Below are 19,861 nucleotides of genomic sequence, written 5' to 3'. Positions count from 1 at the left end.
TCCATGTTAGTTTGATCACCTAGGTTCCCCTATGATAGTCTATCTTCACACACACACCTACCCCTCGCATTAGAAGACGATTACTATAAATGTTTCTTTCTGTCTCCCCATTGTGATCTTGAGTATAGCAAATGATTTGTGATATGCAGTTGCTGGGTGTGTAAAGGAGCAAGAACGTCTATTTCTTGTGAAATGGGTGCCTAAGGGTAGTACATCTTAGAAATTAATCTTATATAAAAATGCCATAATAACATACATAAAGCTGCTTGTATTCGTCTGTATGCCAGCACAGATGATGAAATTTTGGAAGATTAGTCTGTATGCCAGCACAGATGATAAAATTTTGGAAGATTATTACATTGCTGTTCAGGTTATTCTATTATGTCATCTGTTGTTAGAGGCAAACGAAGGGTTAAAGTTAACCTGTCTGTTAAAACAGATAACAAACTGGTATAACTAGCACATAGCCTGTATGTCATGGTGCTTCAACATACAATGACTTTGTAAAAATAGTATTTTCTGCACTGTTGTGCCTTCTTCAGTGCACCAGTGGAGTCTGTTCCCCTTCACTTCTGATTTTTGCCACAATTATTTTCATCATGCAGCACTTCATGCTTTATGCTGCAAATCAATCTGTTCCATATCTGTTCAATCACTTACAATTAAACAATTAAATTAAACAAACGTAAACAATAATTATATATAACCTAGTACATTAACAGAAAGCTGAATGCTGATGAGCGACATCTGTACCAATTCTATATTTCAGTAGAGAGAATTACAAGTAATTGTTTAATTCTAGAGGCAGTATGGTGCCCAAGGTTTAGGTTTGTAATACGTATATTAATCCATGATGATTTTAACATATGTTTAAAGAGATGTGTAAGTAGGTCTTGTATTCCTTTACTAGTTGGATCTAACGCATTTCACATTTGTTCATGTTAAGTGAGTCAGGATATATTGACGGAGACATCGCCGATCTCAAACACTGCACTCCTTCGCCATTCATTCTATTTATGCAGCCTCCAACTTTCTATGAAGTCACCACCAAAATCATAGGTGTTGGCCAATGTTGGAGATCAGATAGAATGGTAATGTCAGCCCTTCCATTACGTGACAGTAATTGTGTAAAACCTAGAGAAAGCTTGCATGCTTAAAAAAAAAGTTAACTTAAGCAACAAAAGGCTATCACATAAACTCCACAATTTCTGCAAACATATTTAACCACCTAAGTGGTAATCCAGAGTGTGACTCGGGGTGGATTTTAGTTGCAAAAAGCTGTAATCCCCAGTCACACTCGGGGTTTCTTTAACCTAAAACACACTTTCCTTTTTCCGTTGCTGTCCCACAGCGTCCTGCTCATCCTCGCAGGTCCTGTGGACATGTCTGCCTCTTCGATCTCCAGCCGCTAACTCCAGAGCCAAGATCAACGGGGTTTCATTACATTCATTTACATTTATTTTATATGCTAAACACACTCTCTCTCTATCTATATATTTATACAAAATCGGACCACTAGGGGGGTTAAAGTGTCAGTAAGTTCATAAAAAAAAAAAGTGTTGTCCTATCATACACTCCTTCCTTCTGTTGTTCTAAGAATATATGTTTACCTTATATCATTTGCACATATCTTCATATCACTAACGCCTGTGGCTACATTTAATGCTAATACATGAATATCTGCATTTGTTGCCACCCTATTTTTCTGTAGAGAGGTGGAACTACAAAGGTATCTATTACACACAATGGAAGGAATCATTGGAAATGTAGTTTTCTCAAAGGCAGAAATATTGCCGCTGTTCTGGTGCTTTCTAGGGTTCACCCGTAAATAGTGAAAACATCCGTAACCTTTGATTGATTGCATAAAAAAGAACACTTTATCAAAACAAGAGTATTATCTTGCAAATATATATTACTCCTATATGATTATGTGCTTCTTATTCTTTATTGATTACTATTGTGAGAACTACGTCCTTAGATCTTAATTTTGAAATAGTTTTTATCTTGGCGATTGAAATTTAAATTTGGGTAAATAAACCCCATTTTGCAAGCAGCTGATGAACAGGAGCAGATGAACTGGATAATGGAAAGAATACAACAATAACAATAATAATAATGATGCACCTACAGCTATGATTTGCATGTAAAATCTTTCTGATGACAATGTTTTAGCAGCAATATTTGACATAATTGTGCTACGTCTATAGCTGGGCATGATAAATAGGCCAGGGAGAATAATTTGCCAACAGTCATAACCTGACTTGTCTCCTGTGACACAAATACTCAAATCTTGAGAACTGTAAAAAAAAAAATAAAAGTACTTGGAAAGCTCACTGCAAGCATGGGTGAGGCTCTCACTTTTCCATATAGTAGTAGAGAGTGTCTGGCATTGTGCTCGGCTTTTATCGGGGAGTAATCCGTTGTGTAACAGAAACTCTAGCTTGCCCTTACTTGTCTCGGCTATGACCTAATCGAGAAAACAAATCCCTGCTAGATTTTGTGAGATTTCTATAAAACATTTTTTCCCAGCATTTCCAGGGACTGTTTTATGTATTGAACTCCCTTCTAAAAAAGTTCAGTATATAATTAGCATTGTAAAGGTTTCACGTATAGTTCTACAGGCTTATTTCATCTCTTAATAAATGAGGGATGTCTGTTTGCTCTCCTAAAAGGAAAGCACAAAAAAAAACCTTCTAATGGTTTTGTTCTTTAGGTTGAACGCTGGAAACAAGCAGCTTTTTGTGCATGTAATATTTTAAGGTGTGTGGTTTAAAATAGACAGTATTCTGTGTCCAGACAAAGGAATTCCAGTGTGCATTAGATGAGTCAGGTACAATTGGAGTATTTTGTTTTTTTGCTTGTATTCTTTATTATTGGTATCAGTAATCTTTATAGAGCATAAAAAACACTTGGTATTTTTTTTATACGATGTTCTCATACAATATGTGTAAGCAGGTGCATAGGACAGTAATAATGTACTTTAGCCTATAAAAAAGGAATATTGGAGATTGCGGAAGTTTCTTGGACCATAGTCCTTGTGGTTTTGTATTTTCAGAATAATAAACTGGGGTCTAAAGTCTGAGAGTAAAAGTGTATAGAGTTCCATTTGGCCCCATAACAATGCCAAAATACATAACACAATTTATGTTTTAAAGATAAATGTAAAATAAGTGAATCCCCAGTGGCTCAAGTGTACATTGCCCCTGGATTCTTGCATTTGCAGAAGTTAAAATGAAGTGGAGAGCTGAAAGAAGGGTTTTTTGGCTAAAAGTGCTTTATATATGTATTTTTCAAGAATCATACATCAACATAATACACAAAGCATTTCATATATTGTCTAGAGCCCATTGTATCATCATGGGATGTGGGCCTTCAATCTAAATATCGTACAACTACTTTCAAAGTAAAGTTACTTCAAACATTACGTAACCGTGCAACGTCTTGTTACCCAACGCGTTTCGCCCTATGGCTTCCTCAGGGGTATGTATAAAATGTACTGATTCTGAATGGTCAAAAGAAAACACACACACAATGTAATATGTAATTTGACTATGATGGGCCTATAGCTATCATGTACTTGGATTTAGGTAATTTTTAAGTTGTTGTTGAGTAGGTAGCAGTGATAAAGTTAGTTATAAATTATTAATAGTAGTTAAGTAATTAAAGGTATTTGTTATGGTATGGTTTCTTTAGAGTGTCTTACACATACCCCTGAGGGAAACCATAGGGCCAAACGCGTCGGTAACAAGAGGTTGCATGGTTAATTATTATTGGATTCTTTGTGTATTATGTTTATGTATGACTCTTGAATAATACATATATAAACTTCTTTTAGCCAAAATACTCTTCTTTCAGCTCTCAACTTTATTGTACTCTACATGTACATTGGGTAGCTAGAACAGAGTTAGGAAGAGACTTCTATACAGATCTAGAATATGCAGAAGTCGCCTTATCTGGCCTGGTCACTTAAGATGGCCAACGATCTATAGGAAGACCAGGTAAAGATGGTGGGGACAGAGCAATGAGAGATGACTTTATTTATAAAGTTTTGATCAGGCAGGTACCTTTATTTTACTGCAGACAGGATATCGTCCGTCCCTTCTGCAATAAAGAATCTGCCCAATTCACTTTGTTAGGTATGTATAGGCAAAACCCTCTATTGCATTGAGTAAGAATAGGTTAAACTTTGCCAGGTAAGTTTTTGCTGTCTGTGTACCATTGGTGAAGTTTTTTCCTTCATTTCTAACACAAGTCCAGAATTGTTTCAGAGGTTAGCACTCTGGTCGTTGCCACACTGGGTCCCAGGATACTGTCTGCATGGAGTTTGCAGGTTCTCCTTGTGTTTGTGTGGGCTTCCCCCACATGTGCTCCAGTTTCTTCCCACACTCCAAAAACATGCAATTAGATTATTTGGCTTCCCCCTAAAATTGACCTTAGACTGTGATAATGACATATGACTATGGTGGGGACATTAGATTGTGACCCCCTTTGAGGGACAGCTAGTGACATGACTATTGACATTGTAAAGCGCTACGCAATATTTTGGCGCTGTACAAATACTGTTTATTAATAATAATAACAATAATAATAATTCAAAAAGGCCAAACTTTTTCCTTGTCGACCTGAAGCTGCTGTCTTTTCCTGGTCGTCTTCTTGGTTCGGGCCTGTGTACAATTTAAAAATGTCAGAAGGAGATGGCTAAGAAGTTTCTACCGTCCACCATAAAACAATACCTGCTAACAATTTATTCATCTGTTAGTTTGCGCCACTTAATAAACCCCTTTTGGCAATAGTCCGGGAATCTATTGGGTGTACTCCTCCCTTTCTAGTTATTTTACCCTCAGTGTTTTTTAGTTCAGGGAGTTGGCTGCATCATGGTATATAATTGCCTGCTGCCTCTCCTATCATTCTCATGGCAAGCATCAACTCTATAGGATAGCTACCATTTAATGATGACCTAGTTCTCTTCATTATGTTGTTTTGAAAAAATATTTAATTTAAATAAAATATTCTTGTAGGACCATCCTAGCACCGCACTGCATTTTGTTTTGTTTTTTTTTTGCAAGCACTAAAGGATTAACTGGAAGAAAATAATTGGGTTTTCTTTTGTAAATAGAGAAATTAAAGAACTGTTCTCTATCATTATATTTTATTATAATTATTATTCTGTTTCCTTATGGGTTGATGTTTTCTGTATGCATAATTTAAATTAAAAAAGAAAACAATTCAAAGAAATTAAGAATGAACCTGGAGTTATACACCGCTGCTATTTACTTTTACGTGATTTATGCTAAACCCTGTAATAGAGCGTGAGAAGGTACATTATCTTTGTGTAGATCTCTGTCTTCACATGTTTGGGTCGTTCCCTGTTTTTATAACTTCCACCCACTTATATGTCCTGTCAAGGCCGAGGGGAGAAGTAGTTCACCTCACCCTGATAATGTCTAGGCAGATCAGGTCCATTCATCTTGTCATGTTTGCATGTGTCGTGGTTGTCTTGGTTTGCATTGTTTGCAGAAGACCAATCACTCAATGTAATCCACTTGTTACCTTTTACTATGCGATTATACAGAGTAGGTGTTCCATTAGAACTATAGGTACAGAATCCTAATGCAAAATAATTACAGGAGTTTCTTCCTAATCTAAAAAAACTTTAAATAACCATGGAAATAATTTTATTAAAACCCTTTAAGTCTTTATACTGCAGATATCATAATGGGAGAAAAGGGATGTAGGTGAGTGAGACATTCTGTTTTGTTCATGGTTCCTTGTTATCACACGCCAAAGTGCAGATACACTTGTAAATTAGTTCTAATGTGCTATTCAACCGGGGATTTGGAGCTTGAAGCTATTATTGTATATCTGGAATTGGAGTCATCAAAAATGTTGGCAGAGCCCAATGGTCAGCATACCCCCTGTATTATGACCAAACTCTTTAATAACCAACCAAAAACAGCCGGGTGGTTACCGAAAAGTGCCAGGTGGTGCATTCAGCTAAAAGGGGCTGGGGAAAACACTGGGGCCTTCATAAAACCCATTACATTAGTCATTACCGTGCTGCCACTGTTTTTTTTTTTTTTTTACAAAGTAGTTTTGGATAAAGTATGGAAACCCCTGCCAATTAATTTTTATAGGGAAATGTTCTCTTCACTTCTAATCCCAGAAGCATGAAAGGAAGTTAGAGGAGATTTCTCTTATTAGACAGAATGGGTCTCCCCTTTGCAAGATTTTTCCCTTAATGGCTTGCTCGGGAGACACTAACTAGTACAAATACAGTGGTAGGACTGCCCAGTGGGAACAGCTTTAAAATATTGATGGATAGTCTTACCCTTCCTCCCTTTTTAAACCTAAATAATACATATTATATATTTTTCCTCCACGTTGCCTAATTTGGAACTAAAGTTCCACTTCAAAAATTTAACATCAGGCATGGCTTTGGGCCCGTAAGAATAATTTCTGCATAAGGGATGCAGCCTGTTCCTTTTTTCAAGAATCACCGTCCCAGCTGTCATCTTTTGCTGAGTTGCGCAGGCTTTCCCTGCAACGTGCCAGGACTAGATGAACTCCCATGTGGCTAGGCAGGAGTTTGGTCGCCCTGGCCCGGAGTTATGTGAACATTATGAAAAAAAATAAATAAAATGTATTTTTTTTCTTTTTACAGTCCTTGCCAACTTACAAAGAAATTTTTGAGTTAAGCCATGAGCTTGGAATACTGCTAGATCTTCCTGTCTTTCCACCCATCACAGAAACGTGTTTTTATCATCCCAATGTGCTGTGTATGAAGTACCTGATGGAAGTCAACTTACCAGGTAATATTTTCCTTTGTACAAGTGAGGATGAGATGTTTCTTCTGTCCCTGTCCATGAGACATGACCATAAATCAATAAAATCTGCTTAAGTAAGGGTGGGATGCCTTAGGCTACGTAAATACGTCAGATGATTCCGATATTCACCTCAGGACTGACATCAGATGAGAATCATGTGTGCAGCACTCGTCTTCGTCATTCATGGATCCATCTTGGCGGATCAACAAACAATCATAATGGAAGGGGAGAGAGCACAGCGGGGTGTTGCGCCATTGTTCTCCTCCTTCCCCACTCCATTGAGCAGAACAATGCTGTATGTACATCACTCCTTAATGCATAGTTTGTAGTTTGTCGTTGGAGAGAATTGTAAAAGATCCTTTCCAACAACAATTATTCAATGTGTGTATGCAGCCTTAGCTTGTGTAATGGAAGGGCATGAGATCTTATGGTATATTTCACAGCCTTGGGTATATTTTTACCAGTCTACAATATTTCCAGTGAGCACATTTTTCTGTTTCGGTAGTCATTTTTTAAAAGAAATTACTTTCTCATTTTTACAGACTTGCTCTTTCATATTTTTGTTATTGTAATAAATAATAAAATTGATAAGATTTATAGACTCTCAACTCATTGAGCCTGGTTAATTAAAGCTCTCCAAGGCTGGAGGATACACTTTCATCCAGCAAACCTGTATTAAGTTAGGTCCAGGGTTTAAAACATTTGCTAGCAAATGACATTAAAGAAATCCATTCTAGGTTTGCTGGATCACCCAGCTTCACTGATGAAAGTGTCTCCTCTCCAGCCTTGGAGAGCTTTAATAGATCAGGCCCATTGATTAGGCTCGTCTAACCAATCTCATCCTAGAACCATTTATTTCAGAAATTGTGCTTGTTTACACGTATAACTGTTTGCAGTATGACAATATATATTTGCGCTGCTTTAATATTATTCTGTCACCCTCTGAAATATGTAAAGCTTGCCAATGAATTTCTCCCAATTTGTCCATTTTGAGTTGTTAGCTAAACACTTTTCATGGTATATTTATCTCTTTGATAGGTTAGGAAAAATGTGGCCAGGAAACTGTGTTTAAACGCATAACTTTCTCCGCTGATGGTTATCGGTTACATCCTTCCCAGCTGGACTACAGGGCCACCCTCTCTGTTATGATAAATAATAGAGGAGTAGGGAGTAGCACCCAGTCCTGCTGCTGTTGTCCTTGTGAGGGGGGTAGCATTGTCCTCCTTGCATTGGTAATATGTAACTGGCAGAATCACCAGGTGAAAATAAAAGGGAAAAATTCTGTGAAAAGAAAACTAATACAACCACCAGTAAGCTGCAGTAAATTTAGTTTTTGGTGGTAAGGGTTGAGCCCTTTTCAATAAATTATAGGGTTCATAGTTTTATATTGTAAGAAGTACTCGTAAAGCACAAGCACTGTGGAGCTGGACAAAGGAGAGGTTGTGAATGCAGTAAGCAAACATAAATGCCCACTTATACATTTAGAATTACAAACTGTACATGGTAATCCATTTACACAATGTTTTCCCATGAATTACAGTATTATACAGTTAAACCTTCTTTAATATAATTATTATTATAATACAGTCTTTATATAGCACCAACATATTATGTAGTGATGTACATAGTCTCGTCACTAACTGTCCCACAAAGGGGCTCATAATCTAATGCCCCTACTATAGTCATATGTCATTTTAAGTGTCTGTGGTCAGTTTTGGGGGGAAGATGTTTTTGGAATGTGTGAGCAAACTGGAGTGTCCTGGCTGACATTTGAACCTGGGACCTAGGCAAGAGTGCTAACTACTGAGCCACCGTGCTGCCCAATTAGATAAAATGTGTGAATGCCTGGTGAAAACATTTGATTGTTTACGTATGTTGATAGAGCTATTTATGTAAATTATTTTTACATATTTAAGCCACACATTGTAAGGACTGTACATTCCTTCTAATTACAGGTTTGTTTTAAAGCTTTAAATATCTTTTACAGGCTGAGATGAAGGAATGGGGAAGTTGCATTTGCCCCAAGGCAGCATTTCACCTGTAGTGCAACGCATCTCAGTTAAAATGTCAAGGAGGAAACTCATCTAAAGCCTTAATAAAATCAAAGTGACAGTTGTAAGGGGGTTCCTCGTTTTGTAGCGATGTGATTTAATCTTGGAACACACACTTCCTTCTCTATGCAAATGTATAGGTTTGACTAGCTAACATTATAGTTATATGCAAAGATTTGGGGACACAATAATTGTGACATTTTTTGCAGAGGCTTTGTGGTAGGAACAATCACCAGCCAATGGAAGTGCTCCCTGACCCTTACATTAAGGGGACCTGCTTCGGTATTAAGCGATCCCCCACGGCTCCATGCAGCAGGCACTGCACACTATAGCGCTAGTTTTTAAAGAACCAGCATCTGCACATTTAGTAGCTGCCGGCATTGAGATGTTCTAGTAAGGCTGCCGGCAGGAGTTGCCACATGTAGCGTCTCCAAAGAGGCATTAGCATCCTGGCATGAGGAAGCGATGAATACACTGCGACCTCACGGTCAATGTGAACATCGTCTAACTATGACATGCAAATGGCATTGAAGGCTCTCATTGGCTGGTTGAGCATGCCTTGCTGAATGATGGTAAAATAAAGTAAAGGTTATCCCTGTTATTGTTTGGTCAATATATCTATTATATATTAATCACAAACTTGTAATAGATTACTAATAATTTGATGTTTTTATGGCCTAAATAGTCTATTGAAAATGTCTTCTAGTAATGTACATGGCCATATTTAGAGATAAACCTTCCTGTCAGTATGAGGTATAAATGAGGTATTAAAGCTCCCTAAAGCCGCGTACACACGTGCAATTTTTGTCGTTGGAAAGGATCTTTCACGATCCTTTCCAACAACAAAGGACTACACGATGTATGAACGGTGCTGTACATACAGCACCGTTCTGCTCTATGGAGAAGGGAGGGGGAGAGCGACGGAGCGGCACCCTGCTGCGCGCTCTCCCCCTTCCCTTTCATTAGGATCGGTCGTCGTTCATCGTCCGTGGATCCACCGACTGTACACACGCCAGATTTTCGCCCGATATCTGGACAATGCCGATTATCGGGCAATAAAAATCTGACGTGTGTAAGCAGCTTTAGGCTGGAGAGGATACACTTTCATCAGTGAACCTGGGTGATCCAGCAAATGGATTTCTTAAATGGATTTCTTAAAAGTCAATATGCTATTTGTTAGCAAATGGTTTCAATCCAGGATCAGATCTATTCCAGGTTTACTGGATCACCCAGCTTCACTGATGAAAATGTATCCTCCCCAGTCTTGTAGAGTATTAATCAATCAGGTCCGATGTGTCAGACTTGACGGTGTAACATACCTCTGCGGGGAGTAGCAAGGTTCCTTCTATACAGCATACTGGGAGGGGGACTGGCTTTTCTACTTAGACTGTGGCTGCTTTCGAAAGAATACTACCGTTGCACACTTTTTGTTTTGATGCAAATAATTACCTTGAAAATTGCACACACAAAACCTGGAATGCATTTTTTCAAAGTCATTTGCTAACAAATGTTTTGAATCCTGGACCAAATCATTCCAAATTTGCTGGATCACCCAGCTTTACTGATGAAAGTGTATTGTCTCCAACCTTTGAGCGCTTTATTAAACCAGGCCCATTGTGTATGTGTTTAGGAAAAAAAAACATTTAATTATGAAGTTATGGGTTTTGGTGTGTTAGTAATTAGCACATCCTTAAAAAAAAAAGCCCCAGTGTTTATTGGAGTCTTCTTATTTTATTATTTATTATTTTATTATTTATTTATTACTGGGAAAAGCACATTTTGCAAGTTATATTTTATTTTTTAGTTTCTTCTTTTCTTGCTTGTGCTTGAGAGTGCAGTGAGAGGGCACCAGTTTATAGATAAAAGTCATTATCCCAATGATCCCAGGGCAGACTCATCTTCAAGTTCTATAGCTTTGTCTTATGTTGGAATTTTTACTCTGCAAGTGCTCCAGGCAGGTTACCTTCTCCCTCTAGCAAAGATATATTATTGTGGTATTTCTTGTTCGCTCTATTTGGTGTGCCAAGGTGAGTAGTTATTGCAGACTATGCAGATACCTAGTGATGGTGGAGCCAGAGTTTCTTGTAAAACTGGAAATGTGGGAATCAGGATTTTTCTTACTATAATACGGTGAAAAATGAGAGCTTGTATGTCCTTGTGTTTACAACACATACAGGTCAGCTTGCTTTACTGTTGTTGTTCACTTTGTGACCTGCTGCTAATTACTACTTTGGAGTGAATTGTAAACCATGTTGGTGATGGTTAAACCTAGTTTACATGGATACTAACACACAGGTATAAAGTGCTGACGACATAAGTGCTGAGCACATTTAACTACAATCATCATTAAAAGATTAATAGCACTGCTTTTTGTAGGTTTGCTTTTTAAGTATGTGTACCCATCGGCATTGGAGTAACATGTTCGTACTTTGATCCACCAACCAGAACTCTGACACCACTTTGTAAATAAAGTTGTTACTTTAAAGTGCATTTAATCCTTCCAGTTTTCTTTATTCATATTTTTGAAGGTTTGAGAATACACTAAACATTAATAATCACCAGTAATCACCATTTTGCTGCTATCCAACCCTACAGTAGGTTCAGAAGTAATGTGTACTGCACAGCTTGAAAAAAAAGCAGCAATACTACTTTTCTTAAAAAAGGTGAAATTGTCCTTTACAGATTCAGAAAAAACAATTTACAGAGCATGTTGAATTACATCATTTTACTGTAAAATGCAGAAAGTATAGGAATGACATCTCTCATAAAATTTACACTGTGTGTTAATTCTTGCAGATGAGTTGCATAACTGGACCTACCGGGTATCCAAGAAGACCAGGCTAGATGATGTCACTAATCTGACATTTGATTCTGCGAACAAGAAAAACAAATTTATTCGATATGAAATTCAAGCAGTGGCAATCATAATTGTTGTGCTTAAAATCCTATTTGTCCTCAGTGATGATTGGGAATGGTAAAGTTCATCATACTACATATACAAAAACAAGTGTTCTAAAAGCATTTATTTTACAACATGCACTTACATATAGTACTTATTCATCTTAATTCTTCTATTTACAATTTTGGTATAAATGTGGGAGTGTCTTTTGGGTGTTATTCAGTCTAAATTTGCATCACGAATTGCAATTGTTTCCAATAATTTCATTATTTTTTTTTTTCATTAGGTAGTAACTTTCTTTTTTAAAAATTAGCGTTTTTTTTTTGCGGGTAGGTTTGGATCCTTAAGAAAATAAATTTTGCATCCACGAAAAAATGTAGCAATCAAAGATCTAGAGCATAACATACATACAATAGAGTATAATATATAATAATGAGATAAGTTTAAATAAAAATGTAGGTCTTAGTGAGTGTCAGATGGGTTATTATCCAATGTTTTTTTTCCGAGCTATTTGTTTTTATTTCAGTTCATTTTTTAAATTTTAGTTCATTAGTTAAATTCATGTAGAAACCATACTGCGAAGATGTAAATATAAGAACTAAGTATTGATAAAAATAACACTGTAGATCAGTGTTTCTCAACCTTTTTAATATGTGGGAATCCTCAAAATAATTTTCAGATTTTCATGGAACCCCCTGCTATAATTACTATATCCAACTCAGAGTTTATTAGTGCAAAGGCCAGTGGCAAGAATATCAGCCCAAATGAGCATTATTTTCAATTAATCTGACCTGAGACACACACATGGCTAAAGAAGCCTCTAGAAACCTCTTTGAGAAACCCTGTTGTCATTTTTAATCCAGAGAGATCATCTTGCATTTGCAGGATCTCACAATAAATACATTTCTGCTCCAAATTGAATCTCGCTGTATATGATTATTTCCTGCCTCTAGTCAACTGCAAGTTTTAGGAAATACCTATTTTTTTTTAAGCTTAACTATATCGTTTGGCATTTCTTCTAACCCTCATAGGTTTAGGTTATAACATGCATTGGCAAATATCAGAGGACCCCTTTTTTTAAGGTGGGAGACATAGGGGCATCTAACAAGCTATTAGCAAAGAAAACCTGCCAGTAGAGTCTTTTAGAGCATGGGCTCTCAAAGAAGTCATCAGAGTTAGATGACGGTCCAAATATAGATTTTACTCTATTTATAAAGTGGTACATTGAATGTGAGCATTTCTGCCATAGAGCAAATTAAATTTACCATCATGGATCACTGCTACAATATTTTGTACTGGTCCACATGTTTTGTTTTGGCTGCAGCATTATATAATTAAGAACATCAAAGCTGCTGTTGCACGTTTAAACTTCAACTAAATATGCAATGCAAGGCTTATGTTTATTTGTAAATAAGCAGAAAAATGTTTTTATGTTGTTGCTTTTAGGAAAATTGCTATTTGTACTTTACATTGATCCTAGTACATATAAAATAGAGGTAAGGTCTTTACATCTTTTACAGATTTTTACATCTGTTAATCCTTCCGTAATACATAAATATTGTGCCTAGTACATAATTGTTTGTTATTGTTTTACAGGCATGTAATAAATATTGCTCAAAAAGGAAATAAAAAGGAAAAAAAAACTGAAGGTAAGGTGTGAGTATGGTATATGTCAGGGAGATTTTGTAGACGGGAGGAAGAGAAATGGAAATACTTACACTATTCAATCTGATTCTAGCTGTTTTAGTGCATGATTACTTGCTATACTGTTTTCCATGAAGTTATCCCCACAAGTTAAAATCCATCTTCCTTAAAGTGGAACTGCGGACATTCACCAAACATTAACTGGCAGAGAATCTTCCAGGTCCATGTACAGTAGTTGATTCTCCACCAGGGAATGTTTTAGTCAATTATTCACTGCTTTATAAATAGACTCTTTGTGAATTTGGCATACAGGTAATTATTCGCACATCCTGTCTTTCCATCTGGAACTCATAGATAACTGTGAAGCTGTAACGATTAGCCCACGTTCTAATAAATGGCATCTTTTGTTTTATGTCTGCACAGGAATGACAAAGAACCTGCTGAAGCAGTTCAGCAGGCTGGCTGGCACTACACCTGATGCTGGGAATGAAGGCCCATCGACTTTCTTGTTTAACTGGGAAGAGCAAAACACAAGCAAGATCTCTTTTCATGGACACAGCCTGGAGGGCATTACGAAATGTGGCGGCAAACTGCGCTCCGGCCGAAGGACGTATTACTGGTTCAGCTGCCTGAAAAAATGCAGCAGCAAGTAAGCTTTTTCTTCAGTAGATATCTATAATTACCTAAAGTATGCTAAAGCACAATATAATTGACTGCATATGAGGATAGTTGCTAGACTCTGGTTAGACTGGTCAACAGTACTGTTAAGGAGAGGCTGATAACCTGTGAAATGCATGGTATAACTTAACTCAGCACAAATGCAGGAAATTCTATTTACTTGTAATTTGTATAGGAATTTTTTTTTCTTAACTATGTTCTTTAAAGCAAATATTAAAGGGAGGGAAATTGGGGGACCTCAGTAAGAAGTTGTGAGCTGAGGGTGTTGAAGGGGGGATTTCTAAGCTCATGTTTAGTTCCTCCCATACAGACTCAGAATTGAGTTAAAGCAGCCACAGCTTTCATAGATAATTGCATGTTGCATGTTTGTTTGCAACATGCAGATATCTAGGTTTGTACCTTTGGAAAAGGGGAGCAGTTAGGGACCAGGTTGTATTTGTTTTTGATGGTGAAAAATTCAGTCTGGTTTCTCCGTCCTTTCTCTGAACAATCTTGATCAGGATATGCCAGCTGGGGTCAGATCAAGGAATTGTTCCTTTATGTGTGACTTATGTATGTCACCCTGAAGTAAATCAAATAATTTCATATGACAGACAGATGGAATGAAGTATCCAATCTTCTAGGTACAACATAGGTCTGTCTATGCAGTTTTATATCTGATATATATCTGTATGAGTTGGGTAATATTTATCTTTTTTAGGCTGTGCATGTTTATTTAAAAAAGTGGCAGGGTTACTTTAAAGTGAACTGAACACATCTAAATCAATGCTGCTGCTATGTTTTTATGTGGTACACAAATTTACAAAAATGCCTTTTACAAAAATCAGTGCCTTCCATGGGTGTGTATATGTCAAGCACATCCCAGCTAATGTAACATGACATGAATGTTGCTGTATTACTAGTTAAGTCACTAAACAGAAGGTTTGGTGTGTCTTAGTTACACCAATGTGCAAGTTTTTGAGCACCTTGAAAGCTTTTATAGTAGATTGGTAAAAGTACTCGCAGTAATTTGTTCCGTGAATTGTTTTGAATACAACAGTTCCATATTGCTTGTGAAGAAACCCAAGTTGCAGTGCCTGACTGCATTGCAATTACAGACATGGTGTGTGTCCCATTTGCTCCCCTTGGTTTCCAAGCTAATATATTTTGTCAAGTTTTAGTCTGTATCTGCTCTATATCACCATCGAAGAACAGTTGGCCAAGCAAAGAAAAATGTGCATTGTTAAATTTTTTTTCTAGACATCTGTATTCCAGTACTGGTAGTTTCTAGCTTTAAGATCCCAGCATCAAGATCTAGTATGAATACTGTAGCTGCCCAAAGTTTAAATAACTTTAAAATAAAAATATTCCTTACTTAAACATTTCACCCCTAAACCATTCCTCTGTAACTCCCTTTTAATATTTTAATTGTACATTACCATTGAATCCCAAACTATATATTGTAATATAATCAATAAAGAGTGCCCTTTACATTTTGATCACCTAACCTAGCACTTAACTTTTAAAGTGTGTCCATAATACATAGCCTTCTCCCCTAACACTAAAAACTTTTAGTCCAAACTAGGATGGGTGGGGGAAAAGAGGGTATGAATAGTGTAATTCAGTATAAGTATGTACTTTATTGCTTTTATTTATCTTTATTACTACTATTTATTAATGTGTGTATATCACTTCATACATAAAAACAGCTAAAGCAGGGGTGTCAAACTGAAATACGCAGAGGACCAAAATATAAACTTAGACAAAGTTACAGGCCAACTTTAAAATGTATTTAAAAAATTGGGGAAATATTTCCTTCTCATTGGATAAACCCTTTTCGTATGGAAACAGAGGTTTTGCTTTACATTCAATCTGGAACAAGCTTATAATAAATACAATTAAAGCCAGGGAATGCAAATCAGCACGGAGGACCCCAATTTCAGTACGGCATGTCGCCTGAACGTCTGCAACTAATTTCTGGAAATCATCCCTAGTAGGTAAGGATTGTAAATAGTGCTGCCATGGTGGAGTGGGACACTCATCTAACAGGCGATGGCTTTTCCCTCTCCTCATATGAGGGCCTGGCCAGGTCTTAAGGCCAGGTGTATCCAGCACCAAGTCCTCTCCGCCAGCCGAGGGGGCGTCCAGAGGAGGGGGGCCCCAGGAACCCGAGGGGGAGCCTAGCTCCCGGATATCCCTGATCCCCTCATTAGAGATGACAGGTTGAGATGTGTGGGGACCCCTCAAGCATGGAGGGGACCCCTCAGTCCCTCTGGTTGACTCCCTGGCGTCAGCTAGTTGGGCCTTTATCCCGGAGGGGGAAGCTGCAGGAGAGCAGTTGTCCCCAGTGTGATCTGCGGGACTCACCAGGTCTGAAGGAGGAGAATCTGGGCTGCGGGGAGAGGAGGATGATGACCCCCTGTCATCTGCATCAGCGTCTGCCGGCTGCGGTTCCGTGGTGGCTGGGCTCCAATGTCTCTCTCCCCGCTGCCACGTGTGCGGGGATGGAGTTGGCGCCATCTTGGACGCCGGAGAGGAGGCCGGCGAGGGATCCGCGATGTAAGCCCTTATGGAGGGCTGAAGAGAGTCCAGATGCGGCGCTGGAGTGGGGGGAAGCTTCCCCAATCTCGCCCTGCGCTGTTTCCCCATAACGGAGGCTGCTGCTGTCCGGGATGCTGCGGATTCTGATCGGCGCCAGCGGAGGAGACGGCTCACACGTCCATTCCGTTAGCCAGGTAGGCCACGCCCCCTATTAATGTATTTTTTAACATTTATATATCTTAATAAAATTGCAAACCTGGCAAAAATTAATTACATTTAAAAGCAAGATTGAGCAGCACGGTGGTTCAGTGCTTAGCACTCTGGCCTTTGCAGCACTAGATCCCATGTTCAAATCTCAGTCAGGACTCTATCTGCATGAAGTTTGCAGGTTCTCTCTGTGTTTATGTGGGTTTCCTCCGGGTACTCTGGTTTCCTCCCACATCCCAAAAACATGCAGTTAGGTTAATTGGCTTCCCCCTAAAATTGTCCTTAGACTGTACTAATGACATATGGCTATGGTAGGGATATTACATTGTTAGCCCCTTTGAGGGACAGTTAGTGATATCACTAAGGACTTTGTGCAAAGCTGCGTAATATGTTGGCGCTATATAAATACTGTTTAATAATAAATAATAATATAAAGAATAAGCTAAACCATGACTATTTTAGTTTTGATTAGAGTTTGGGAAGGATTAAATTTGTATTCTTGTTTGTATCACAACCATGGAGATCATTTCCCTGGAAACAAACCATTTATGTGAGAACAATTCCGTTCTTATGCTGACTGACAACATGCATATAGAATTTAGGCAAAGACTGCAGTGCATATTTAACTTTTAGTTCTGCTTAAGACCCTATCAGATGTGACATGGTGAAAAACATTGGGCTCTATTTAGAAAACAGAGACTCGGACATTCCCTCAAACAATCCCTGGTGGGAATCAATCACTGACATTGAAACACATGGACCTGGAAGGTTACCATGAGGGAATGTTTAAGGAAATGCCTGATTCCCTGTTTTATAAATGGAGCCTAAAGAGAAAGAAATAATTTATAAATCATGCATGGGCCAGATTATCTTTATTTTTTACACAAAAAAAAGTTTGTATTTTAGGTTATGTGCCTGTTCTAGTAATTTAGTAAATTTTTAGTAATGCCATTTTGCTACTCCTACAGCAGTTATAATATTACAAGTCCATAGTCATGTCAGTTACTTGTCAGGCAAATTTCACAAAATTACTTTTGGCCTGAAAATCGTGAAAAGAAATTTTTCAGCACAGCAGACTCATTTTTGCCAGGGGTTGGTAGGATTTCAACAATCAATCGCTAATTTCTTGAGCTATGTACAAACGTTCAATTAATTTCATTGGAAACAATCTTTTACAATTGTTTCCAGTGACAAACGACTAAAAGATGAACAGATGAGCTCTGTACATACAATGCAATTCTGTTCCATGGAGAGAGAAGGGGGGGGGGGGCAAGCGGCACCCCATTGTGCTCCTCTCTACCTTCACTTCTGTTGCGGTCATTTATCTTCCGTCATTCATGGATTTGCCGGGACAGATCCAGGAACGACGTTGGACGACCTCTGTACACATGTCAAATTCTCATCCGAGATGAGCCCCACCGCTCGTATAAGAGGAGAGTCATCTGATGTGTGTACTAACTCTCGGATAAGTAGCTATCATGACATCATTGATCTTTGTAGATATATATAAGAAGGAAGGGGGTGTATTCCTTTCCATTAACCACCAATTGGAAGCATTCTTCACACTGTTCATCAATATATGGGGTAATTTTCCCATTGCCCACCATTGTAATGGTTTTACCCTAAAGATGAGAAATTTAATTAACCTGATTATAAGTTTTTTTGATTGATCGCCAATGCAAAGGGAACACTAACCTTCTCATAGTTTGCTTTCTTCTGGCAAATATCATGTGTTTATTATCTTATACACATCAAATTACTTTGTTGTGTATAGCAGCTTTAGTTGTTGGATACTTTAAGTATGCCATGGTCCCTATTATTTTACTTATTCTTTTTTTTTTAACACTAATGTCCTGTGAGCAGTACATGCTGCAATTGTTAGCAAGGGCTATCTGACTTGTCAAAAGTTATTTTAGGGTTCCCTAGTGTTTAAAAAAAAAAAAAAAAATCGAACTGTGTGTTGTTCATGCCAGTCCTGCAATAAAACTATATATTAAGTAAATATATAATAAATAAAACTGTATATTATAAACTATAATGATCTTTAAAATTTTACAGTTACATCTGTTTTATTTACTGGAATATCATTTTCCGCTTTAGTGGATATTTTATAAGCTTTTCAGAAAACGCAATATATAAGAGATGTCCACTTGTATGAAAAAAGTTTTTAAAGATTTCCATCAGTATTTTTAGTGACATATACTTGAGTAAATAGTAGTTTTGTTGAGTAAATATCAATTCTATTAGATAAAGCAATTTATTTTTTGTGGGATCAGTTTGCTGAAAAAGGGTAAAAGGTGTTATCTGATAAATGCAGCTAAAATGAGAACTCGGTCCCAAAATATTACCATGAACAACTCGCTTTCAACACCACCTAATCCTAGGCCAGTTTTCATTAAGTAATATCACTGGAAAGGCACTTGGCAGCTGAACTCAAAAAAAGAGGCCTCTCTTCCTCATGACTTGTTTAGTATATATACATTTTTCTTCTGTTCTTGTTGAATTTGTAATGTTTTTATTTCAGACACTGTTCTTCTAGTGGCCCAGTGACTTGTTTAGACTTGTGGTTTATCCTAGGACAAGCTTGTCTTTCAGACATGTTCAAAATAATTTTAGGTGTTTACTATAGCAATTTAACACTGGCTAATCCTAGTACTGCCATTGCAGCTTCAAACGGAGTTACTGCACTGAAGACCTCACTGTTCTTTATTACACTTTGAAAGTTCCTCATTTACATTTACATAGCGTGAACATAATATGCAGCGCTTTACAAAGTCCATAGTCATGTCACTAGCTGTCCCTCAACGGGGCTCACAATCTAATGTCCCTATCATAGTCATATGTCAACAACACAGTCCAAGAACAATTTTTTTAGGGGAGCCAATTAATCTAACTGCATATTTATGGGATGTGGGAGGAAACCGAAGTGCCTAGAGGAAAACCACGCAAATACTGGGAGAACATACAAACTCCATGCAGATAGTGTCCTGGCTGAAATTTAAACTTGAAACCTAGCACTGCAAAGGCCAGAGCACTTA

At 37.7% G+C, this 19,861-nt stretch overlaps 1 protein-coding gene across 1 annotated transcript in view; it reads left to right on the top strand.

Moving 5' to 3' along the window:
- TAF1B (TATA-box binding protein associated factor, RNA polymerase I subunit B) overlaps positions 1 to 19,861 on the top strand; it is a 56,284-nt gene that overhangs the window by 30,758 nt on the left and 5,665 nt on the right. Inside the window, exons 9-12 of the mRNA XM_072410089.1 lie at positions 6,662 to 6,809; positions 11,672 to 11,849; positions 13,371 to 13,423; positions 13,719 to 14,067. Coding sequence (XP_072266190.1) covers positions 6,662 to 6,809; positions 11,672 to 11,849; positions 13,371 to 13,423; positions 13,719 to 14,067 — 728 coding nt within the window. The remainder of the gene's footprint in view (positions 1 to 6,661; positions 6,810 to 11,671; positions 11,850 to 13,370; positions 13,424 to 13,718; positions 14,068 to 19,861) is intronic.

The sequence above is a fragment of the Pyxicephalus adspersus genome, chromosome 4 (assembly GCF_032062135.1).
Source record: "Pyxicephalus adspersus chromosome 4, UCB_Pads_2.0, whole genome shotgun sequence".
Taxonomy (NCBI): domain Eukaryota; kingdom Metazoa; phylum Chordata; class Amphibia; order Anura; family Pyxicephalidae; genus Pyxicephalus; species Pyxicephalus adspersus.
Note: the sequence above shows the minus strand (reverse complement) of the source record. Positions and strands in the feature narration are given on the sequence as shown.